The sequence below is a fragment of the Aquila chrysaetos genome, chromosome 2 (genome assembly GCF_900496995.4).
Source record: "Aquila chrysaetos chrysaetos chromosome 2, bAquChr1.4, whole genome shotgun sequence".
Classification (NCBI taxonomy): Eukaryota; Metazoa; Chordata; class Aves; order Accipitriformes; family Accipitridae; genus Aquila; species Aquila chrysaetos.
The window spans coordinates 46,917,664-46,942,973 of record NC_044005.1 but is presented as its reverse complement, the minus strand read 5'-3'; the positions used below and the strand labels follow the sequence as shown (position 1 = coordinate 46,942,973).

At 49.7% G+C, this 25,310-nt stretch overlaps 1 protein-coding gene across 2 annotated transcripts; it reads left to right on the top strand.

The window, feature by feature from the left end:
• Positions 1 to 408: 408 nt before the first annotated feature.
• Positions 409 to 23,372, top strand: LOC115349846. Of its 2 annotated transcripts, none has more exons than XR_005934038.1 (5): positions 409 to 2,379; positions 10,720 to 10,794; positions 18,801 to 18,909; positions 19,379 to 19,678; positions 23,213 to 23,372. XR_005934038.1 is itself a non-coding variant. In XM_030034610.2 (5 exons), the coding sequence occupies exons 1-3, from the start codon at positions 10,406 to 10,408 to the stop codon at positions 18,903 to 18,905; spliced, it is 681 nt and encodes a 226-aa protein (XP_029890470.1). In that variant the 5' UTR covers positions 10,298 to 10,405; the 3' UTR covers positions 18,906 to 18,909; positions 19,379 to 19,678; positions 23,213 to 23,372. The 2 variants fall into 2 exon arrangements, 1 of the variants encoding a protein (XP_029890470.1); XM_030034610.2 differs by lacking the exon at positions 409 to 2,379 and adding an exon at positions 14,080 to 14,266 and having other exon boundaries at positions 10,298 to 10,794.
• Positions 23,373 to 25,310: the final 1,938 nt, after the last annotated feature.

Below are 25,310 nucleotides of genomic sequence, written 5' to 3'. Positions count from 1 at the left end.
AGCTGAAGCCTGTCTCTCTCTCTAGCTTAAAGCTGAGGAAAATCAGGAGGGGAGGGGTTGTTTTTGGACAGGTCCTTCACCAACTTTTGTAAGTACAGGAAGAGATTTAAAAACTTCCTTGCGGTAGGAGAGCCAGCTGACCTCCAGCACCAGGGGAGGGTTGTGCACGCAATTCAGCAGGTAAGGAAACAGGTCTGGGCTCTGACCTGACCTCCTTGTAAAAAAAAAAAAAAAAAAAAAAAAAACAAATGGCATTTAAACCCCCCCCCCCCCTTATCCCCCTGCATGCACAGTCTGTGAAACAGCTTGTCTCCCTTTGCCGTTAGACCCTGATGGCTGCTTTCTGGGTAGACACAGTACATACGTACACAAAATCTACGTACAAAGCAAAGCAACTCGACCTCCAGAACAGCTTTCAGCCAGGCAAACCAGACTCGGTTAAGAAATAATCAGCAGCTGGGCTAATTGTCCTCAACAATTTCCTAATGCTGTTAGAATTCTGGGAGTTTTGGGTTGGAAACATCTATGGGAACTCTATAGCCGTGTGCCTAAATGTCACGTAATGTACACAGCAGGCTAATTGAGCTCCGTAAGATTTCCGGAGGTTGCATAGCATCCTCCCCGCGCTGCAGGTTTCAGACTCCTTTTCAGTCTTGCTTTGCTTTCAGCGCTGGTACAAATCCCTGTGATACACAAAGTGTGTGACAGCTTCAAGAGGCTGTGAGCGCATGATCTTCTTCCCCGCTCATCGTTTCTGTTTAGCAGCTGGGATTAATAGCAGGCCATTTACCGTCGCCCTTCCCATCCCTGCTTTAGCGTGCAGCTGTGCTGTCGGCACGCAGGAGGCACAGGAGGCTGTGCTGAGCCAGCCAGCAGCAGAGCATCGGGTCCTTGCTTCCTGGAAGGGGGAAAATAGCCACGTTCCCTTTTCTGTTTCAAGAGACAAATATGGATGTTAACACAGAGGACAAAGAGGGTTTGAGAATCTGTTGCAGCATAATATTTGAGGAAAAGCCATATTCCAGTGGTTAGGCTGAATAAATAAGTTTCCCTTCGACTGTTCTTTGTTAACATTTTTCTGCTCCATCTCGAAGTGAATAACGTGGGAGATGCCAGTGCTAAAGATAGGCTAGCATTTATCTTCCAAACAGTTACGGTCGAGGCAGAAGGGTGAAAAGCCAGGGTCTTTTAGCTCTGTCCTGGAGAGGCCCTCCTGAATGCCGCTAGAAAAATAAACCTCCCTTCCAGTATTCCTCTGCTGCTAATTTTGAAGGTTTCTCTTGCAGTGGATCTCTTTTAGCATCGTGGATACCCGTCCCGTAAGGATTGCAGGAAGACCTATTCAATTCACTTTACTGAGGGTGACGACTATATTAAAGGGTTTTGAGTCTGTCACCCACTACCCAGGCTTGAGATGTGGGTTGTACGTTTCCCTTCACCAATTCACAGCTTAAAAATCATCCAGCAGACGCCACGTACGGTGATGCTCAGCATGGCAGTGAGTGGGCACGAGCATTCCATGTCTGCACAGGAAGGAGCCGGGAGCCAAACGCTCACGGTCTCGGGGCGAAGGGGAGACTGAGCACCCCAGGGGTGCCTTCAGCCCTATTTCTCCAAATCACAGGAAATCACACAGCAGAATTTGTCTTCAATGGGACCTGCGTTTTGTTCTCGAATCGCTTCATGTGTAAATCATCCTGTCCTCTGCGGCGAGAGGAGCGCACGGTGAGGTGAGTAAAGGCTTGAACTTGCAAGCAATTCTTTTATTCTCTCCCTGGTTTGTGTCCAGTCCCCTTCAAGCTCGTCAGCATTTTCCGCCTGTCCTCATGTTGAAATGCTGGGTTAATGTAAAGCTACTCGTGCTGGTGTGGTGGATTTGTACCTCCGTGCCTTACGTTGGCCTGACAAGCGTAGCGGGGGTCTGAATGGTGCAGTATCATCGCTCTCCTGGCATCAGGGAAAAAAAAACCAACCCCTCTCTGTACATCTCCTGGACAAGCTTTTTCTGCTTTTTTTCCAAAATATTTTAATTAAATTTGACTCAGTAATTCACGGAGGATTTCTGATTGCAATTTAGTGTCTGGCCCAAGGGGCTGAGGACAATCTCCTCTCCTCGCTGGATGTGCACCATTTCTGCTGTTGGATGACTTCTCTCATCTCTGGGTTTCTGGTGACTCACCGGGGACGCTTCAGAGTGGAGCTGTTATCAGGAACAAATAAGAGAAGGTGCTTGTAATTCCTGCAGGTCTCTGTGCCGGGATCCCGAGGATGCGCTTGCTTTAGGAGCTGGTTAACAATGACCTATCTCCTGACCCTTACCAGCGCGGTGGGTCTGATCCTGCAGGAGCGCGGTGGACGGACGGCGGGACGCTGCCCTGGGTAAGAAACACCACGCGACCGTCCTTATCTAACCTCCAAAGTAACAGCGAAGCCGTAGGACAAAACACAAACCGAGGCGTCCATTTAATTATCAGGCTGACAGCAAACAAATTGCCGTGTAACAGGGGCCGACAGGCGAGCTCTAGCAGATCTGGTCGCTGTGGTTTTTCAAATGTTAGCAGTGCTGGCGGTTTGCTGGCTGCCCTCCGTGGGGTTGCAGCTCCCCGGCAGCACGCGTGGACCTCAACCTCCACGGCCCCTCGTCTCGGGTGCGGGCTTTTGAAGCCACCGCCAGAGAGATCAGCGCGGTTCTCCAGGCTGCATCTAGCCTCGTTTGAACCTCGGCTCCCGTGGCATGGCTCGGTTTGAGCTGTCTCTTGTATGTGGGACTTGCATTTCTGCGGGGCGGGGGGGGAAAAAAAACCTTGGGGAGGTGGAGATAGCCCGAAATCCCTGAGCAGAGCTCAGGCTGCCTGTGCAGGGATGCACCGGCGCCCTGGATTTGCGGTTTAGCTTCTCACAGCCATCTTTAAATAGAGCGTGCAAGCTGTGCGCAGTGCTTCAGCAAGCCTGGCTCCTAACTTTAGGGGTATTTTTTAAGGTGTAAAGATGCCAGGTTATACCCTGAGCAGAAAATAATCTGGTGTCCAGTAATAACAGGAGCAAGGGGAGCTCACCTTCTGAAGTAGGAGGCCGTTGAACAGTACGGGGAGGTTGCCAGCTCAACCCTGCAGGCTTTAGCAAGAAGTAGTACGTGGTCTTTCACTTCCACTTGAGTAGCTACCTGAAGTCAGGCGGCTGAATTAATTAATTAATTGTGGGAATGACTTAATTCCCAAACAGCATCTCATCACACGTACGCGCGTACGTGTCCCTGTGCCTGGTCTGTCTAGTCTAGAGTGAGTGCTGCTAACAGAGCAGCCCAGCTCTTGGCTGTAGAGCAAAGCACCTCCAGATATTTAATTGACAGTGCAATTAGTTTAACTGGTACCAGGAGAGAAGGAAATACTTCCTGCATAACCAATAACTGCGGTGTCAGAGTCGTGTGACCATTTCTCATCCTGGAGCACCAGCTTTAACGCTATGAAACATGCGAACTTGGTAATTATGCACTTATGACTACTGTGTTAGCAAATGTCATGGTATGTTATAAATAGCATAGGGTCAGATCCTGATTTTGGCTGCACTGGTGTCAGACTGGCTTTGGTCCAGCTGTATTCTGGAGTTGATCTGGATTTGCTTCTTGACCATTCATGCTATTTGCCGCTGTTGCTGAGCACCTTTATGGACTGGCTTGAAATGTCCAAGCCATTGCTCCCCTGCTCCGTCACACCCGGGATACTCTGAGGCATCACACAACCTTACACGAGTTTAATCGTCCTTGTGCTTTGGGAGCAGCACGGATGATACGCGCCCGCCTGGCTGGGACGACTGTTCCCTGCTCCAGACGGAGCGGGAGCCGGTGGCGGCGATGGGGAGAAGCTGGGGGAGCTGGAGTGAGACGGGAGGGGACTTTCCTTCGGCTCCTCCGTGAGTCCCTACTGATATGAGACTGCAGAAGACTTTCTTTGAAACCAAACTGAGGTTCGCCTGGGTCCGATTTCAAACAAAAACAAGAGCTACCATGATAATTTACGACTCTGTCTTGAACAGAGATTCTTTGTTTGGAAATATTTGCATTGAAGAGGTTGAAGTTATTTATTAGGAACTGGTGAAAGGGAAGTTTTCTTCCTTGGCTTGATTTAAAACCCTGTTGTCGTGGAAGACTTTTTTTTTTTTTTTTTTTCTTCCCTGTGAAGAAAATGACCTTTCTTGGGCAGGAGGGAAGGGGACTGGCGAGAAGGGAGAGAGGGAGGGAGAGAACACAGCTCACTTGTGAAACGGCTCTTGGCTAATACAAAACCATGTGAAGGATGTTTATGTGCTTGTTACTTTTAATCTCGGGTTCTGGCAAGTCAGTGTTTTCCCTTTGAGAAGTATTTGGAGGTCCTGACCGTGATCATTAAAGATCCATTTTAGTCTCTTTTCACAACAACCTCTAATGTCTGAGGGAGCCTGCACTCTGCTGCCTTGAATCTTTCAGAGGAAATTCAGCAAAGTAACGTGGTTTTTCCACTGTTCCTTATGTAAAAGCAAACAGAAGGAAAGCAGCATCGGAAACTTAGGTTATCGCTCATGCTCACTGTTAAACATTTGCTGTTAAGCTGAGTTGGATGGATTTCAAGTGTATGTGGCTGGCATTTATCAGCTGGGAATACATGCAAGGGGCTTTCACGGAGGCGCGGATGTGGTATCGTGGTGACCTGCACAGCTCCAAGGTACTCTGTGCTTTGGAGGCAGGCTGGATGGTTGGGGTTGGAAGGGTTGGAAAGATGCAGAAGCGCCGAAACCTGGAAGGACACAGCTCTGTCGCTTTGCAGAGAGGCAGCTAAAGCAGAGTTGTTTGGGTATGGAGATGCTGGAGCAGAACCAAATGGTGCGAGGAGAGGGGAGAGGCAGGAAGGAAAGAAAGAAAGAAGACAAAAATACCCAACCTCAGAGCGAAATTGGATGTGGCCCGCCTGCCTAAGAAGGCAAACAAGAGAGCCTGTTTTTAATCAACTTCCATTGGTAGCACCCCTGAGTTTACGCACCCTTGGGATCCAACAAAATGAAATTAAGTTTTGCCTGCTTTTTCTAGTTCTGAAGCATATTGGCATTTTTATGTGACATTTTTGTTTGCTTCCCAAAATAAATGTGAGAGTTATCAACCAACTCCTCCTTTTCCCAGAAAATCAACCCCAAATTATCAATCCACTAGCTTTAAGAGTTTAGTTATTAATTTTATGATTGTGTCTATGTGTGTGTTTACTCGTGGATAAAGCGTCTGTATTTTTACCATACCAATGAAGCAAGCAAAGCAGGGGAGGTGGCAGGATCGCTGAGATTTCCACTTAGCTTTAGACGCGAAGGTGCTCCGGGGCTCAGAGCAGGGGTGCCGGCCGGTGGGGCTCCCAGGGTTTACTGCTTGTTCGGGGACAGAAAATGGTCTTGTGCTCGCAGGGAGAGATGGAGAGTTAGAGGAGAGAGTGCTGGTCCCCATCCTCCCGTCGGTGCACGGCGCGGCCCTGAGCAAGCTGCTTCTCTCTGGACCGCAGTTTCCCTGCAGGAGAGCTGGGAATTGATGAGGCTTGGTTCGTTAATCCCTGCAGATGGAGGTCTGTTGCTTTGCAGCCCCGGGAGATGCGTTTGGTTGGCGAATGGAGAGGACTCGGATTTATTCAGAGGGCAAATGCCCAGCAGTGCGATGTCATGGTTTATAAAACACACAGCTGTGTGGTGAGATCACCTGTCCCAAAGAAGGAGGCTTTGCTTTGCTGGAGAGCCCCACGCAGAGCCCAAACCTCTCTGGTCCAGCGTCCCCGTGTCACCCGTCGGAGGCTGCGTGCAGCCCCTGGCTCCTGCCCTTTGGGGACACGGACGCACACTTTCTGCTGCTCAGCAGATACTCTTGGGAAGTGGGGAGAAAAAAGCGTCCTGCCGCTTGCTGGTGAACTGTGGTAGGATTTCAGGCTGAGAAAGCTGATGACTGGTATTTACACATTACTGGGCTTGTATGTGGCCTTCTCAGGTGTCCCATCCCCTTGCCGGGGCACCTGAGCCTGATGGCTCTTCTGCTGCTGCTATGCAGGGATCCCATGGTGTTTCTACATTAGAAAAGGGTTTATCTTGTCAGCGTGAATGTGAGTCTGGATCAGGGAGGAAGGAGGGCTTCATGTGAGCGTCCGAGAGAAGAGGCTGGCATCGTGTCGGAGCCGAAATGTGGTCGCTTCAGGAGCTTAGCGGGAAGGAGCTGGCCAGTAGGACATCAAAGTACGTGATGACTGAGTAGGTCAACGAGGAGAGGAGCAACGCTTTATGTGAAAGAAAACCTGAGCTAAACAACGTAGCTAAGTAAACAGTGCCAGCAAGTACCGCAGAGTCCTTATGGGCAGAGTTGTCTTGCCTCCATCAGATCGGTACGGGACTAGGGTGGTGAAACAGCACCCAGAGGGGACGCTGCAACGGATGAGCTATTCTGAGAGAAAGAGAGTATACAAAGGTAGCCAAGAAAGCAATAACAAGAAATTTCACCTAACCTCGTACAGACCGGGTAAATATTACAAGAGGGCATGATGGTGATGCTGTGTTTTGGTACTATAAGCAGTGCTTCCTAGAGCAACCAGTCTGAGCACCTACAAGCCTCGGGGAGCTCTTGATTTAGCTCAGGGAGTATACAGATGCAATGACAAGGCACTTTGCAATAGAGATAGTCAAGCATTCAAATTTCATGGCTCTGTAGGGTAAACCTTCTTCCCCCCCCCCATCCTCTACAGTAAAGCCTTAGCTTCAAGGATGAAAATTAAAAGAAGTCAAAAGAGTAAAAAAGGCTTGCAGATATCTAGGCTCTGGATATTAGGAGTCCATGATAAATTTCACTACCAGAAAGACTTTTCAAAAAGAATAAAAATAGCTAGCAGAGTTAAATAGTAGATTAAAGAATATTATTAGAAGTAAAAAGATATCCTGCAAAAAGCATAAGTCATGTCCAAAGGGGAAAAACAGAAAGGATCATAAATACTGGGATGTTAAATGTGAAATCATAATAAGACATGCTTAAAAAAAGATTTTTGAAGAATGGCTTGTAAAAAGCTAGAAGCTTCTGCTATAAACTTTTGCAAACACATTGAAAGAAGGAAGCTGGCTAGAAAGTCTTTGGCCCTCTGGCTGAACAGAGACTAAAGTGGACACTCAAGGAGGATCAGGCAATACAAGAAAAGCTAAGTCTATTCCCTGCAACACTGTAAACTACATACACTTGACTACGTATTCAATATGAAGTACTCTAAAGCAGCAGTTATTGATGGTGAAAGAGATGCTGGAGTCATTGGTGATAGTCTTAAGGCAACTTGCTACTCAGCAACGATTAAGTGATAAGAATGTTGACAATTACTAGGAAAAAAATCAAGAGCCAAACAAAAATCCTAATCTGGCAACTAAAATGACAGTGCCCTGGAATCTTGAATATTCTGTTTAGGTCTATTTATTTAAACAAAAAAGAGTTCAAAAAGGGTATCTGTATTTCCTGCTGTTGAACAGAAACTTAGTAGAGTAGGACCTTTCAGTTTGGAGGGGAAAAAAAAAAAAAAAGGAAGATAGGAGGGAGATGCAGGAATTCATGAATACCTTGTGAAGATCAGTGAGGACCTTCTTAATTATTTCCGGCAATACAAGAGCCGGAGCAGCGTCTAAGTTATTGGACAGCAGGTTTAGGACAAGCAAAAGGAAATATTTTTCTTGCGCAACAAATAACAGAATCACACAATTCACTGTCAAAGGATGTTGTGGATGCCAAAAGGACTGGCCCGCTCAAAATGCAATTAGGCAAATTCCTAGGAGACAGGTTTATGCAGAGCCGGTGACGATCACATGGGGACGGGGTACAGAGGGTCCCCAAACCACTGGTGTCCAGAAGGTGGGCAGACGCTCCCGGGCGATGCACCGGTGCTTCCCTGCACCAGTGCGTGCGTTTGTGGGTGTGCTGACTGGTTTGGTTGCTTTCAAGCGATTGGAAATTCAGCTTTAGAAGCAGAAGGCGAAGATTTCTGTCCTTGTCCTCCCATGTCCGTGTCCCCATGGATGTGAGCTTTATCTCCTACCCCGTGCTTAATTCCTGCGTAGGCACTTGGAGACTGATCCTAAAGTGAGCATCAGCACCACCTCCAGAACGTATCTAAATAAAGCAGAAGTCGAGTGCCAGCATATGGTTCCTTTCCAAATGCCGTGTTGGTCCTGCTAGAGAAAATGGTTATTTTCAAAGTCTGTAGAGTTAACATTTCAGGGGGCATGATTAGAAAAACAAAATAAATGTCCAAATAAAAAAAAAATGGGCCAAATTTTGCAATGACTAAGTAACTCCACTCAATAAATGGAATTATACTGAGCGAGGAATAAATCACCCCAGAATTTGGCTCAGGGTTCGTTGCTGGAGCCCAGACAATAATAACAGGTAGACTGGGATTGTATGTGAAAAGCCGGGATTGTGCTTTTCCCTGCTGTTACCAAATGCGCAGTGCCTGTTTTTATCGAGCACGTTCCTAGCTCACGTACGATGGGCTGAAAGCTCTCGTCACCGTGCGATGCCCCCCGCTTCCTACGCAAACTAACTCACACACGTGTGCAAGATCTTGGCTGATCCTCGTAGCTCGGCTTGACGTTTTTCCTGCTGCTTATCTGCTGGGCTTGACCAGGGCCGTGAAACTTGGGAGAGGGTCCTGGTGTTGCTGAATCTATTGGACCCTCTTTCTCGGAGCTTTCCAAGTCGCCTCCTTGCTCGGCTCCCCCGGGAGACCTGAGGAGGAGGCAGGTCGAAGAGGAAGGCTGCTGCCGCAATTGCAGTGGTCCTCGGCACACCACGGGCAGGGGCAGGATTTCCTACGGAAAACACTGGGGCCGGGAGGTCTTGCTGGCTTTCCTGCAAGAACTGTTTGTGCTCCTCTGACAGGCTGCTTTTTTTTTTTTAAAAAAAAAAAAAAACCAAACCCCGTTCAGGTTTAAAAAAAACCCCAAATGCTGTTAAGGCAAGGAAGTGTCAGGGCTCCCTTGCCCAATCCACTGGCTCTCGGGAACCTTCTGGATCCTGCCCATCCTTAAGGCTTCTGTGCCCTGAAGCCCACAACATGTTGCCGCGTCCTCTGTGAACGTCTTAAGACCGTGCTGGAGCTGAGGGGCATAAGGAAAACCCACCAGGGCAGGCTGCAGCGAGCTGGCTCCTCTGGGCTTTGCGGGGCTCGCTGCGGACCGGGAGCTACGTGCCAAACTCCTCCCGGGCCGCTCTGCTTCATTCCCTGCACGTCAGCAGGGCTATGTGGAAAGGAAGGCAGGACTCGGGACTTTGGGGACTATTTTCTCACACCTCCTGCTGTTGTGTCCCTGTGAAACACCGGTTTGGGGTCATTAAAGGAGTATATGCCGTCCAGCCCGCGGAAAGCTACCTCTTTCGGCCGTTTTCCTCAAAATATAAATATGGTTGACACAATGTTTAGCTCAGCCTTCCCCAAGTACATTTTGTTTTGCAAAGCTCTGGTTTGTTAGTGTTCCCAGCCGAATAAAACCTGCCCCGAGGAAGCAGCGCTGATCCCGCGGAGCAGAGCAGCTCTTCCCACCGCCGCACACCCCATCCATCACACAATGTTCTGCTCTTTCTTGCCGTCATCCCGAAGCGAAAAAACCTGACGGAAAGCCGTAACTCTACTTAATGTTTGCGCCGCCTGCCTGCTTCTCCCTAGTCTTCCCCGTGCTCGCGACTCTGATTTACAGCCCAGCGACCGCTTGTCTCTGTAACCCCAGCAGATTCACATTTTCCAGTTTGCTATCTCTCTCTCTTGGCCTGACGCGTGCTCAAGCGGGACAGCACATCAGACTCGGCCTCCTTCTTGTAAGCAGCTTGTAAGTACATCACGGTTCTCAAACCGAGTGTTATTTTCACCGTCTGCGTCCGCTTGTTGGTGGCACCCATCTGAAAGCAGCTCTCGCCGCTGCGTTCCCGGCCACCACGCGCTTTGGCCAACATCTTCCGTCGCACCTGACGAGGTGGGAGCATCGTGTAGGCAGCCTGGGGGAGGGATGCCTGTGCTCTGCAGAGGAGCGAGGCATCTCTTCCCATCCCCAGCCTCATTTCGTGGTTCCCCTGACGCAGGATCAGGCCTTCCATGCGCTTCGCCTTGTGCGTGCCTGCAAAAACATCCGCCTCGTGCTCGATGCATTACGGAGATTTCTCCTTCTATCTCCGACTGCCACAGCACATAGAAGGATTAATTAAAAATATTAATAAGTAAATATTTCCTGTCAAAATGTTGTGCGGTTTTGTTTTTTTTTTTTGGGCCAGGAAATTGCTTGTTTATTTTTTTTTTTTCCTGCTGTGTTGATTTTTCTTTGCCCAGCTTAAATGCTTGCTTTTGATTAAAACTGCAAAAATCTAATTTTGCCCGTCCTGCAGCAATGCCTCATGGGAGGCACAGCGCAGCGGCCCGACGCTGCCCTTCTCTCGGCTGGGTTTGGGGGTGAGGGCACCCCGGGGCTGTGCAATCCTCGGGAGGCAACGCTGCCGGGAAGGGTGCTGGCGAGGCGGGGAGGGCAGCGGACCACGTCGGGGGGGATCCGGGTGGAAGGGCAGCGGGAGATGCCCAAGCGACAGCTGAAGTCAAATTTTCGAAATGCGCTGCTTTTGTTTCTTTCACCAGAGAGCGAGCCGTTTTCGGGAGGGGATTGCTTTTGCCTCTTTTTTCTGCCTAACTCAAAGACTTTTGCCGCTGATTTCAGGCCCGGCGAACAGAGCCAGGTGCAAAGGCTGAGGGCTGGAAGAAAACACGTGCCGCCGCACACCAGCGGACTGAGGTAACCTTTTCAATTGCTCCCGCAAAAACGGTTCAAGCGCCTCTGTCAGAGTCTTCAGACTTTAAAAAAAAAAAGCGTTAAGGCTTTTTATTTAACGCTGCTAGAATAGGAAAGCGTTAGGGCTCCCTTGTTGGGAAAAGGCAGGAGGAGGACCTGACTTTTTGCGGGAGGCTGTGTGCGAGCACGGGAGCAGCCGGCGGCGCGGGCTCACCTCTCCCGAGGGTGCACGTTGCTCGCTCACGAGCTGTGGGGCCACGGCTCTGGTTAAAGTCTTCCAGCGCAGACATCTCAGCCCGGTGCTCCTCAGCCCTGTCTCCCTTTGGGGATGCTTTAACCTGATTAAAACTCAGGAAGAGCTCTGACCTTTCTGTGTTGCTCATCTAGCATGGTTAATACAGTCCCAGCCCCAGCTGCTCTCGCTGCATTACAGCTCCTTGGAGATCTTCCAGCCACCTGCAAACACCCACACGAACACACACCTTGTAAAACACGGGATACAACCTACCCGTGGTTACGCAAAGCGCTCTCGGTTTATCCACGCTTTACAGATGCGTGCGCTCAACGCGAGCCCAGCACATCTCACGCACCTCCTGCTCGAGCGCGCCAAACACAAAAACCCACAGCTTTGCTTTGCACTACACGCGTATCCCGAACGCAAAACGCGTCTTCGCGGCGTAGGGTTTGTCTGTCAAAGAATACAACTGTCCTGCGTGTGCGGGGTAAAAGGCGAGCTGGACGAGGGCCTCCACGAGAGAAGTCGCGGAGGCCGAGAGCTGCCTCCAGCCCAGCTTTGCTGCTGGGTGGTTGTGCTGCTGGAGCCGATTCAGCTGGCCCCCGCCGCAGCGAGAGCTGCCAGCTGAACACAAAGACTCCTTGTAGTCTGGGGCGGCTGTGGCCAGCCTGAACTGCGGAGAAAACTGTTGCGTCAATATTTACCCGAACCACACGCACAGCTCCGCATGCTGTCCAGAAACGCGTGCGCTTTAGCGTATGCCCCGCGCACGGATTTCCGTGTGTTTCCGTACGTCGATCCGTAAGAGCACGCGTGCCCCGTGCAGCGTACATAAAGCCACATGCGAGCTCCGATGTGCCGCGCACACCCGTGTGCCCGCGCTACACGTCGCATTGAAAACCTTTCTCCGCGGAGGAAAGCGCGGTCTCTGGCAGCGGCTGAAGCGCGGGAGCGGGCAAGGCTCGTAGGGATGGCCAGTGTATAGAAGGCAGCCCTCAAACTGAAATGCCACCAGGATTTTTGAGGTGGGACTTTATGATGCTTTGGTGGCTAACGAGTGTGTGGAAAATAGCCTCTGGGTTCTCAGTATCTGAATACTGTGTATGCATCCGCTAGTTAAGTGACAGTTGGCATAGAATATTAGCTGGCCAGCAGTGAAGTGACAACCAGAGGGAAAAGTTGGTTGCCATTAATGGCAGTGGCACTTCTGACCGGTCAAAACCAGCCCTTGGCTTGCTGAGAAGGGGCTTATGAATAACACACAACGCAAGCGCTTGTCATCCTTAAAACCGAAAGCCATAAAAAGAGCACAAATAGCCCTCAAATTGTGACTGCTTGTTCTTGGATTGCGCTCGCCGTGTTTCAGCTGCAGTCTCACAAGGACTTAACCTAAGGCTTTGGTCTAATACCTCTCCAGGCTGAGGAAGAAGGGAGTTTCTGGGGTCTCCTCTTGCCCCGGGAGTTTGCAGTGAGCGTGTAAGAAACCGAGGGATTCAAGTGGGTTTTGCTGAGGCGCAGGGTCCCGAGCAGGCTGGGCTCCTGCTAGCTCAGCTGCTGTCGTGGTTATGCCCACCGAGGCTGATGCAGGAGTTTAGGGCTCCTCTTGGCTCCCGGAGCCACCGTCACAGCACGCCTGCGAGCCGAGGTTTCACCCCGGCTTCTCATACTTCATGTACGCGCCGGAGCCGGGGAACGGCTCTGCTCCTCTCCCATGAAACAAAACCAGAGCAGAATTACCTTATGGTATTTTGGGGTACTGACTGTCGGTGCTCAAATATTTAAGGTTGGAAGGATCAGGTGAAGTAAGTGCTATTTGTTCCCCCAAAACTTGAGCACTTCGAGAAGGATTCTTGCCAGAGGCAACATGAAGGTATCAGAGCTGTCTTTTCCTTTCTGTCTCCCATCAGGAAGGCTAAGTGAGCCAGAAAAAATAGTGTAAGATTAGAGGAAAACAGGGGTGAAACGTTACAAAGACTTGGACACTGTGGGAATCTTTGTTGACGCTTGATACCCAGCAATGCTGAGCCTGTGACAAGCTGTGGAAGCTGGTACCGCTCTGGATCCTAGGGAAGCCACAGGTGACACTGTGAAAAAAGATGATGCCTGATCGCCTCGGGCTGTGGAAGAACTGGGAAGGGCAGGCTGGGCCCTGGGAGTCTTGCTGTGCAGACTCGGTTCTTGGTGGTAATACAGACAGTGGCAGACGGTCTTGGCAGACTTGGTGGTAGTACACGTGCAAAAGTGTCCTCTGTTATCTGTTTCGCCCTCGGTCACACCGCCGAGCCTGCTTCAAGCCCCCTTTTGTGCTCCCCACGCTTTCTGCAGGGCCATATCTGAGCTGAGGTCAGGCTTCCTTTGCAGTTAGCTGTCCTGGGACAAGGAGACGGCAAATAAAATCCAAAAGATAAATGGTGCCTGTTAATCCTTTCTGTGTGTCCCAGCGACCTGGCTTTGTTGTTTAACGGCTGGCAGCTCTCCCTCTGTGCAATGTTCCCTGGAGACCAAACGCATAAACCCTCAGCTCCTCACATATCAGGTTCCAGCAGACGGGGATCCAAAAAGGCTTTTAGAAGAGGGATTTCTGCTCGCTCACTGGTTATCGACTGGTGCAAAGAACAAAATGCTCTTCATGCAGCGGGAACCCACATATCTTTTTGTATCTTTAGCAATAAAACCAAATACTGGCTTCTGAAGCGCGAAGTACAGCCAGGGCACTGCATGGCAGACCTAAGGCTGCTGCTGCTTCTCACTAGGGCCTTGCTTCTGACTTCAGCTTCTAACAAGGGGGTCAGCAGAGAGGATTTTGTGATGAGATCAGGCATGTGGTTAATGTTTTTTTCTTAATTCTGCCAGAGGCTCTGCGTGAGTGGGAAGCGCAGCTCCCCCTCTGCCGGCAAGCTTTCTTTCCCAAGAGCTTCGTGCCTGACCACAGCAATGTGCGTGCTCGATGCACCTCGGTGTCCTGTCTGCAGGGCATGAACCTGGGGGAGCAGGCTGGGGCTGGATGTAATTCTTCTTCCAAAAGTCTGATCCAGGGCTTTTCTCCTGGGTAGGAAGCCAATCATGGGAAGCAACTCCCAGGGGGTGCTGATATTTAGCAAGGAGGCGATGTGGTTTGAAGCACCTTGCACCTTCCATGGGGGACCAGCTTGCAACAGAAGAGCTTTGCTCTGGACTGGTGTGACAGGGCGTCCAAGCCCGGACAGGACGGATCCATCCGTGGACCAGTACAACCTTCAGGTAAGAAAGTCATCTGTCTGGATCAGTGGACCTCGCCTGTATAACCAACAAAGGGGAATTGTACTGTGCATTAGGGACGTATTCTGTATTATCCTGGCAAGTTCCCCTACACGTGAACCTGTGGCACATGAGGCTGCAGCAGTTGTGTGCAGAGTGGCAGAAGCTTTCAACGTGGCCCTGGAGCCTCGGCAAACCTTCAAACCTCTGCAAATGGTCAAAGCAGAGTGGCTCTTGCTTCTCCTGGACTGACTGGCAGGGCTGTGCCAGAGCCACGCTGCTCAGCTCCAGCTTTCTCAGCTCTGGGCAGGTTTATTATTTAAGGCATAGCCTCGGAAAACAGGATCTCAGAACCAGCTGGGTCCAGGAGCTCTTATTTAGTAATTTAATTCATTATTTATTATAGATCTATGTTAATTCTATTTATGTATTTCTTTTTTAATACATTTTCCTTTTTGTTTTATTTATGCGTTTTACATTCAGGTGTCTGCTTGGTGCGAGCAGTGGAGTTAGTCATGTCAATACCAGATGTTGAATCTGTTGTACTGCCAGAGCTCAGAGGACAAAGCTAAGGCTGAACATCCACCCCAAAGTCAGCATGTCCTAGTCCTGAAAGGCCTAAATCTAAAGCAGGACCCACCATGTCTTTAGGAATCTGTACCTAACATGTAAGTGTCACAATCACTGCAGCTTAAACCTAGAGATGCTCAGCTATTCATGGCAATCAGGTTTCTGGTTGTCTGCCCAACAGCGCTGGCTGAGGTCTCCGAGAGAACTGGCCTGAACCCATAACTGTGCTCAGACCAGGTCTCCTAGAATAGACCTCAGATAAATGTCAACAAACAATGGCATTTATATGTTATTGTATCCGCCAGGTAGAGCATTAACCTTTGGAGGGACAGAAATGAAGATTTGTGTTTAGTCCTTACTCTGCCTGATGTGGCTCTGGGGGAAGAAACCTGATTCCCCCACGTCCCGGCGGGCAGCGTAGCCAGAGGTGACTGTGAAACCCCTGCCTGAAGCTCTGTGGCCGGTTTTGTCACCCCAGGCTGGGTCTCAAGCTTCATGGTCCCGAGGAGAGAGACTTGCAGCTCTTAGCCCGGAGGCTGTCACCTAAGCCCTTCTCCTTGGCTATTCCTGCTAGCTCCTTTAGCTGACTTCCAGCTCATTCTTCTGCAACCTGAGCAACCTCCCCATCTTGTTAAGTAAGCCCTGGGAACCTAATTCTAGGCTATGCGTGTCTGTGGGTGGGAAGAAACCTAAGAGCTCGGCATTGCCGTGCAACTGGGCTGCTGGTGAGCGTAGCTCTGCTTGCTGCTAACTGCAACCGCGTCTCAGCGCAGCAGCAGCAGCATGTGGGGAGCTGGTGGTGAGGCAGCACGGTTTGTAACTAGTTAAGCCTTTCATGGCTGCTCAAAGCACCGCAGAGGACGGAGACGATTTCAAAACCAGCTCCAGAACCCGGAGCTCACAAGCATCTCAGGAGGTGCTTCTGAGACCAGGGCTGGTCTCAGCCAACAGAGGTCTATGGCACACACCTTATGGGCAACGGAGATTTGTCATCCTGTTGGCTTTTAAAGGAATTCTGATGCGTTTAATACCGTGGGCACACGGAGCTCGCAAGAGGCCTAAGGCAAGAGCGAGGATTACTCTTTTTATAGATGGGCTTGGCAGGACGGTATCCTGATGTAACGGGATCAGACACCTGGTTCACTTCTGTATACAGGACTTGGAGGCAATCTGCCCCACTCACCCCTGCCTGCTCAGCAATGACTCCAGACTGTGAAAAACATGAATTATGTGCAGAAAAAGTTTTGAGACTAAACAGAGGATGCATTTTGGTTTCTTTTCCTTCTTTCCAGATACAGCTTGTATCCTGTTGGGTACAACTAAGTCAATAGTCTCAAGAGCGCTTTTCTGTACACAAGAGGACTAGAAACGTGTTTTCTTTCCCGAGCAGAAACTGAGTATCTTGTGCAAAGCCAAAGGCTGGGGTTTAAAGATAGCGATAAATATGTCTCGAGCGATGATGATAAAATCCCAAGCAACAGGGGCTTGCATGAAGTGCCAGACTGGAGTGTGAGTGTTTGGGGGCAGTGGGGTGAAAGGAAAGGATTTGCTCTTGTGCAGCCCAGCTCTTAGCCATGAGCTTGCACCCCTGTTGCAAGGCCTATAGCTTCCACATTTTTTGCCGCGCAGCACCGTGCCTTCTTTCCCACTCTGCAACTGCTCCCAAGGGACACCTGAGGATGCCCCAAGTCCTGGCAGAAGTCACCCCTCCAGCTGCAGCCCTGAGCTGGTATCGCTCCCCAGCGTTGTGGATTCATCCCGACGTGCACCTTAACGCGGCTCCGTCTGATGTCCTGGAGAAGAAGGTACCCGCAGGGCTGTCGAGGTGGGAGCCGTGTGTGCCGTGACTTTGTGCTCCGTGCCAGGGGTTGCCGCTTCTGCCCATGGGGTGGCCGTGCTTGCTGCCCCTCTGCCCTTGGGAGCCGCTGTTTCGAGGCTGCCTGGCAGCTGCACCCAGAAATTTTGCTCTTTCAGCTTTCCCCTCTCTGCGCGTGTCGCAGGGACGTCTTTGCCCCTACGCTGACTTTACTGCCAGCAAGCGCACGTATAGACCTCGCTATATATAAACGAGCAGGGTCAGAGCTCTATTTTTAGCCTATCTCAAAATATTTCCCTTGCTATGCATTTCTTGCCACCGCTTTGCAGTCCTCTCTCCTTGCTGCAAAAAGCCCCGTGAGGTGAGTGCGGTCTGTGTGCCCCGGGATCAGAATGGGGGGACTGGGGAGAAAACAGTGCTATGGGACATCCCCAGCACCAGGCCCTGCCACAACCACTTCTGCTAAAACCTCCCTTTGACATTTCAGGTGAGGAAGTCTCCAGGAAAATTTTTAGCATTTAGAGTCAACCGCCCTGTAAAATGAAAGCCCAGCAGCTCACCTGTATCGGAGCCAGCTGAGGGTGCAGGCAAGGAGCGTCGGGATGAGGTGGGCACTGTGGGACACTTGTCCCACCACCTTAAACCTCTCCTGTGATACCGGTTAGATATAGTTTTGTCCTCTCTAGGGCTGAGCTTTGCTTTCTTTTATAGCTGGTGGGGTTGGGGAGTACAGGGGAAGAGCAGCTCATTTATCTCGGGTCAGTACGTGATGTGTTTGGTGCTGCACGATGGCTCCTGTCATGCCTCAAACATTTTCTGAGAGCCATCACGGCAGTAACGAACGAAGTGCTCCTTCTGGGCTGCGGACCAGGGGGATTTCAGGGAATTTGCTTTCTGCATCGGCTTTCCATCTTCCCGAAACCAGGCTGCCTTTGGAGGCATTTGCAGTACAGCTGGCGTGTCACTGTTTAACCTGGCTGCGTGGAGACAGGAGGTGGCTGACCTAAAGCTGGAGAGGCAATCTTTTTGTAGATAAGCATAAAAGGGAGGGCTTGGCTGTGAGTGCCATGGGGAAAGGGATGGAGGGGACTTGTGAGAGGGCAGAGGGAGCGATCCTGGGGGCTGTGACCACTCTTGCAGCCACAGCCCTTTCCCTGGCTGCATGCCCTGCCTGCTGCCACGGCCCCGTTCCCCTGGCTCCCCGTGGCACCGGTCCGAGGGACGCACAGCCAGCCTGCTCTGGGCGGTCACCTCTCCCGCTTCTGTTGCTTGCTCCGGCCCTCGGTGACAAAGACATCCCTAAGGGACAGTTTGCTTTTGAAGGGCTCCAGGTTGCGAAGGGCTGCCGTGCTCCATCGCTTTGCCATGCCGTTGCAAGTTACGGTGACGCTGCTGAGTTGGGGGACTTGTCTGCGTGTACGTGCTGCGACCCGGGATGAGCTGATCATCTCACCCTCTTTCATCACTGGCTGAGCTTAATTTCATTTGCCTTGCAATAGTCCTGGCTCGTCCTGTGCGCGTGGCCAGTTACTCATGGTAACTCATGTCACCGTAACTCAGCTCTGAGTACCAGCTCTTGCAATTTGACTGTAAATCTTCTGCTATTTGAGGATTTTTTTATTACTGTCTTGGCTCCTGGAAGCCTCTGGTCTGGCAAGAATCTCTGCTTTTGCTTTTGTAACACTTTCCACGCTTCCTGTCTATGGAAAGAAAAAGCTTGAAAATGGGATTCCAGTATTCTCGGTAGGCTGGGAAAAGAGAGGGGAAATGCAATGACTATTAAAAAATAATCATGACTTTCTACCAGCTTCAGATCAGAAGGAGTTGATTTGGGAACACGGAGGCCTCACTGAAAGAGAAACACCATAGCTTTTTTCTCACGGTGGCTGACAGTCTGCAGGCTGGAGGAGTAACTAATCTGTGTCTGTTGCAGCTTGGGAGAGTTATTTGTTGTAGGGTTTGCGTGATAATCTTGTCCTTGGGAAGCTTTTCCTAGAAGCTCCGTCATGAAAATCAAGTGCCACAATATAATTTTAGTTTGTCTGCCTATTACTGCTGTTCTTATTTACATGACTTCAGTTATTTTTAGTGCCAGCTTCAAAACAAAGTTTATTATCGGTGATGTGAAACCTCAATGTCACTGTTTTTCAGCTAAACAGTAAGGAGAAGCAGCAGCAAGTGTTCTCCCCCAGAAGAAAATGCAAGTGGAAAACACACGGCCCCAGTAGATGCAACAGCCATGGCAGCATCCCTTAAGAAAGTAAGTTTGTGGACTGCTCTGAGAGCTGCCCGGGTCCACAGTCACACACCAGCTTTAGGAGTCAACAAAAAAATCAATGAGGATGATGTACCACAGAGCAAATGTTAAAAATGCTGCAGCTTGTTCACAGCCAGAAAAATTGTGGATGCTAGTGCGATACAAGAGCATGACAGCAATAATAGTGCCAAGGGAGAAATCTCTAGGCCGATGCTGAAGCAGGCTCCAGGGTTTTGAAACATCTGAGGCAGGAAATACCTTCTGTCAGATGAAAACCTTTTGATTATAGCCCCTTTGGAAGCCACATTGCAGCATATCATCAATATTTATGACAATGGGTGTCAAGCAGGTTTGGAAAGAACCCTTTACACTTAACCCATTCTACGAACCATGCCTCTTTGTAAGTTTATGCCAGTTAACTGAAAGGCAATGGAAAACTAATGGCATTTTGTATTTCTTATTCTTTATGCAGGGGTTTACGTGGATTTCTAAGCAGGGAAACTGGATGTTGCAACTGCTTTTCATCTGGGCCATGATCCCCTGGACTTTGAATACATGCACGTCAATATATCATTTTACTGCTCACCTGCCTGTGAGAAAAAAAAAAAAAGAAAGGAGATTTCAATTCAGAAACCTGTTTAGAAAGATCCTAGTAGATCAGTCAGTGGAGCAGAGGAGCGTGAACTCCGGCGCAGAGATCCACAAGCTGCAAATCTGTATCAAAAGGAGGACTGTGCACAGGATCATTTCAGCAAATATCTGGAGGAGGAAGGTAAGGATTATGATGAAGTGCGAAATGAAAATCTAATGTATTACAAGTTCCTTACAGTAACTCATTATGCTTTCAAGGGAAAATATTGTACATTCATTTATGATTCATTGCACACACAGGTATAATTTGTTAATTCCTTATTTGTAATATGAATCTCTTTTTAACCAATGAATGTGTAAAGCAGAAGTCTTACAATGCAAAAATATGTTTACGTGGAGGCAGGAGGCTGCTGCTATGAAGCAGGAGTAAGCTTGCCACCTTAGGTGCAGTGTTAGTATTAGCAATAACTGAAATTTCTGTTCATGGCTTGCTGATTATCAGAGTATCGACTAGGAGAAGAAAAGGCTTGTCACGTAGGCTTGTTACAGTCCCATGTAGCCTAGAAAGAGACTGGAAACTGTGGAAAAACTGGGAAAGACAGCAAAGCTCTTGAGTCATGGTGCACCTTAAAGAAGGCTTGCCATTGAGTAGAGTCCTCTAACGTCTGAAGGGCACATGAGAATTTCCCGCCTGCGCCCTGCATCCTTCCCACCACAGATCACGGAGCACCTTCCACCCACAGTGCTTTTATTTCAAACGAGCTTCAGACCTATAGCACAGAGGACCAAAAGCCGCAAAAAGTTTGAGGTGCCACAGGAACAGGACGTGAGAGATTAAGAGCATCCCTGGTGCCCTAGGTCCCTGCTGCAGTGGGGAATTTCTTAGCACAAAACTCTGAGATCATTCTAAGAAACAGACTGTAACCCACCTCACTGTGAAACCCGAATATTGCTCTGTGCAACGACGCTGTGACCTCTGAGAAGGTACGCTAACCTAAGCCCCAGGAGGTCGGGAAGAGTTAATGAGCAGTTTGCTGAGATTGTGACTGGGGAGACTCGTGGTGGTGACAAGGCGGGGGCACAGACCAACCATCTCAGCAGACGAAGGCAGGATCCCCATCTTCCTCTTTTTAGGCCTATCTGGGATCTATTGGGGTTGTCCCATCTGAGCAGCATTAATTCAGAGAGCTGAGCTGTGACAGTTAACCCCGGTGACAGCGAAAGCTCCTGCATTTGGGGTGGACACTGGGCCCAGAAACTCGCTCTGCTCCCAGTGCAATGCATGGCAAAACTCCCGCCGCTGTTGTCAGCTGCTGTCTTACAGCAGCAGGATGAGCTTTTGGAAATCCTGCCCTACCACTGCCACCCAGCTTGTCTTCTAAGACCACAGGCTCCGGGTTTTTTTTACTCTGCACCTGGCTCTTAGCAGCCTCAGCTCACCTCTCCCTCCCGGTTCGACCATTTAATTGCATATGGCTATTCGGTGATTAAAGATGGTAGTGGGAAATTGGCACTTTCCCTCTGTTAACCCTTAAAACTCTGGCATCTCCCTCACTTCCAGCTAGCTGTGAAGGGAAGATTTGGATTTCCAAAAGACTGAGAGCAGGATCACACGGGCAAAAAGATGGCCAGCGCCTAGCTCCTGATGTATTGCCTTTTTGTGGTCAGCGGAGAATCCATGCTCTCTGATGGGCATGGTGGCCAAAGCCCAGATTCCCTGGGTCTGTGTCATGGGGAGGGGAATGGATGAAGAACCAGAGGAACCTTGAGTTTGAATTTTGGCCAGGGCCTCTTTGCTGCTCCCATCGACAGTGTCCCAAGTGCTAATTATAATCTCCTTATTCTGCTTTGGTCAAGGCAAATGACAAAGTGGGGTGAAACCCAAAAATAAGCATCCCTCAGAATAGCCCTCTCCACATCTTCCTGCTAATGGCATCTCTGAAGAAGACTGCTTGTTCCCCTTCAGACAAGCTTTCAGAGGCTATTTTAATCCATTTTTAGTTGCAAATAGCATTTATCAGAATAAGAGTGGGCTGGTCGCCAGCTCCTTCAGATCTTTGACAGCCCAGAGGGGAAAGTCTCTGAAAAATAACTGAGTGTGCTTCTACTGCATGTCCCCTGCCCAGGGGATTTTGGGAACATAATAAGGAAACATTCATCTGATGGAGCAGAGCCCAGGAAGCAGTGCTTTGCTAAAACCAGCAATTCCCCTGTCATCAACACTTGTTCCCAGGAATCAGAGCTCTTGTTCCTGTCATCAGTGTGGATGTTTTCTGATTCAATTTAGCAATCATTAGGAGGCAAGAAGCAAGGTTGGCGAAAAGGTTAGAGAACCACTCGTTTCTGAGTCACTGCTGCTTAGAATGTGACCCCAGCTAACTGTGTCCAAAAATCCTCGCTGACAGTCATCTCGTGGCCACTCGGTGGTCTCTGGCGAGTTCACGATCTTCGCCGAGTTCATAGTCTGTTCAAAGTTATATTTTAGAACATGCCACGCTGAGCGCTAATTGGCATTCCCAGGGAAGCAAACATGGAGCAGGCCATGAAGATTAAATTCCCCCTTTCCCTGAAGGCATTTTGGTAACGGGCAGTATCTGGGCAGCTTGCCTTACTGCACTATCTCAGTGATCTGTCTTGGGCTCTGGGGCTGTCATCTTTCACCAGTTGTAAATCAATTTTAAAATATCTTAGGAATAATACGTGTGGTGGCCTACCGCCTGATTTCCCTGGGCAAGGGGTGACAGGCAAGGGAGAAAGATCCAACAGAAGGATGGAGGGTAGCACAAGAGATCTTGGGGCCTGATAGAGGTTGGCATAGGAGAAATTGAGGAAACTACTGCTAAATTCGTGATGTCTTGCTCTCCTCCAGCATTTGTCAGAGTGACTTTGAAGACCGCTTGATCCGGTCTCAATCTATTGATATCTCTTGTCTTCAAAACCAGGCATCTGAAACGCAGATCAGAAGGGGTTCATGAGCAAGTACTATGCAGAAGGCCTGTTGAGCGTGTGATACCTGAGGCAGTTTTGGACCCATGATCCTGGCCAAACGACAGCATAATGACGATAAATTCTTTGCTAAGCTGAGGGAAATTGTTGCACTTCACCAGGAATACAGTGGTACCCGTTCATTTTTCTCTCTCTCCTGCCACCTGAGACCCAATTATGTATTTTCCGATGTGCAAAATTAATGTGTTTTGCCAGTCACAGTAAACATTTCAGGGTGATATGGGAAATGACATAATGCTGCTAAGTTCTGGTTTCTGTAAAAAGGGTAAAGCCCAGTAGTAACACAACTGATCAGATATGTTAACATGTAGATGGAAACAAGCCTTTAGGGAATATTAGCCAATCTTATTCTCCCTATATAATTTCACTGGCTCTGCGAGAGGAAAGGAGACTCAGCTGGAGGCAAGCAGGTAGCACACATTTCTAATTATTACAAATTTAAAGGCTGACTAGACCGCCCTCTTGGCTTTTGTTGCCCTCCACCAGTGCACCATCAGGGTCTCGTGATCTGTGCATTCGTTGCCTGAAAAATGCCAATAAACGTGACTTACCGGTTGTGTGACATCCTCTCAACACCGGTAGGGCGGTTACGCTTTTCCAGCGAAATACAGCTCCTTTAACTTGTTTGCGTAAGGGTCCCAGCAAACACCAAAAGGCAGCCCTTGCCTACCAGCTCCTGTCAATTCTGTCACACTCTCTGCTTCCACAGACATGTTTGGCTGTCGAGTGGGGAAGTCTTTAAACGTTGCTGTGGGAAGAGTATAGGATGACTCACTCTGCTGCAGGGAGCTGGGATGCTTCTGCTCACCGCCTCCGGACTAAGTCATTTATCATGAAGGTGGAAGAGTTTTGGTCTGCTGAACGTCAACCACGCTTGTTTTCCCTGCCGGGGCTTCCCCCATTGTTTCTAGGTGGCTCTTTAATGGAAAAAAACCGATCTGCCTCCCATAAATGCGCGCGGCTCCGTGACGATGCCGCGGTCCCCGAGTGGGAAACCCTGGCAGCACCTTCCCTCCAGGCACTGCACCGTGGCAGCACGCCCGGGGCTGCCGAGGGCAAGCGGGGTAACGGGGCTGGTACCTGCGGTCCCACGGAGGGGGCAGCCGCTCCTGGCTCGCTGCCCCGCTGTCTTGGCTGCTTCCCGCCTCGGTGCCTTGCCTGTTGTGCCAGCTGGAGCTTTGGGGAAGCTGCTGCTGATTTACTAGTTCAATAAATATCCCCGGCGCGAACGGAGATGAAAGCGTCTCCGTCTCGGGTAGGGCCGGTGCCAGGAGTGCCAGAGAGCAGTCCAAATGGTTGCGGGGAAAGCTGGGAGGGTCATTTAATGTCCTAGCAACAGGTTTGGGTCACAGAGATGCCCTTCCACGCGTGCACTCCTGCATTCACAGCCTGAAGCGCCGACTGCCTTGTCACAGCCGTTCCTCCTCACTGCAGAGATGGATTTACTCTGATGCAGGTTTGCCGTGGAGGTCAGTTTTGATATGTGTGTTACGTAGCAAAGCTGTGGTGCCCTCATGACTGCTAAAAGCACCGCAGCGCTTTCAACTAGAGAATAAACCCATCTTTTTCATCTTGGCTCAGCTGTATTCTCTCACCTGTATTTTCAGGGATAGGTGCTGCTCCTCACCTTGTGATGGGGGCATTTAAGACATTGAATTTATGTAGTGTATCTAACGTTTGGAGTTAAAGGAGGTTTGCATCTCTGCACGCCTAAAAGTGGTAGTTGATGTATTAAGACCGAGTACTTGTGGGGAAACTCTTTTTAGGCCAAATGAGAAGGGGATGAACTTTGCCAGAGTTCACCCTTGACTACCTCATCTTCTGCAGGTCACTGCCTCTGTTGTTGTGTTGAGGAAATGCTGAGAGCAGACTGTGAGAAGGAAGGAGGAAGTAAGCAGGGGCTTAAGAAATAAAGGCAGAGAAAACCAGAAATGAGGCTTGAAGACAGGAGATTGATGGAAAATGTCAACTCCTTACACCCACAGGGCTGCAGAAACAAAGGGGAGGTCTTACCTGAGCAACCAGAGGAGCGATGCCTGTGCATCTGGGGGTTGTATTTGTTTTGGTGTTTTTTGCAAATGCACTTAAGGTTTGGTTTTGTCTTTGGACACTTGCATAAAACCAGGGGCAGAACTTCTCTTAAAAGGCTTGCATTGCAGTCTGGCAAGCAAAGATTCCTCGTTGTCCTTTCCGGCAATTCCCTTGGTAGAAGTCAATTCCCAAGGCAGAGGCAGGACACGGTGTGCGCGTGTACTGGGGTAGCAGTACAGAAATGAGTAAGCAAAGGACTGCCTCTTGCCCCGAGCCCAGAGCACTTGAACATGCTGTCCCAGCAGTAGGCACAGCTCAGAGGCAGGAGGCAAACTTTGCTTTTTCCCCGCCAGGCCAGAGCTGCCTTTAGCATCAGCTTTCCCACCCTTTCCTCCTCCGCCCTCTCGTACAGGGCACTTGGACACAACACTGGTTTGGATGGGCTTCAAGAGACCTTTTAAGGCTGTGGGGTTTTTCCTTTATAGCTGCAATTTACTGGTAAAACTTGTCTGAATTATGCAGGCTTCTTACAGTGAAACAGGTTCAAGAACCTCTATTTTTAGTCCAGCTCTAAACAAGTGCAAAGATTACTGCCTGCTCCTCCCATGTTCCTCCATGGTCCTCTCCCTCACCAGGGTTGTCAGCTTTCTGTGCCAGGTAGCTGTTTGGTGGCAGGAACAGTCAGACAAATGGGACTGTTTAGTCTCAAAGAAACCATAACTTGCTTTTCCAGAATCATAAAAAGCTAATCAATCCTCTTGATTAGTCACAACAAG

Bases quoted from the DNA above. Each gene is read 5' to 3' on its own strand.
- LOC115349846 (XM_030034610.2), top strand. From the start codon at position 10,406: ATGGGAGGCACAGCGCAGCGGCCCGACGCTGCCCTTCTCTCGGCTGGG. The intron at 10,795-14,079 runs GTAACCTTTTCA...TCTCCTGGGTAG, and splicing joins CCGCACACCAGCGGACTGAG to GAAGCCAATCATGGGAAGCA. The intron at 14,267-18,800 runs GTAAGAAAGTCA...ACTGTTTTTCAG, and splicing joins TGGACCAGTACAACCTTCAG to CTAAACAGTAAGGAGAAGCA.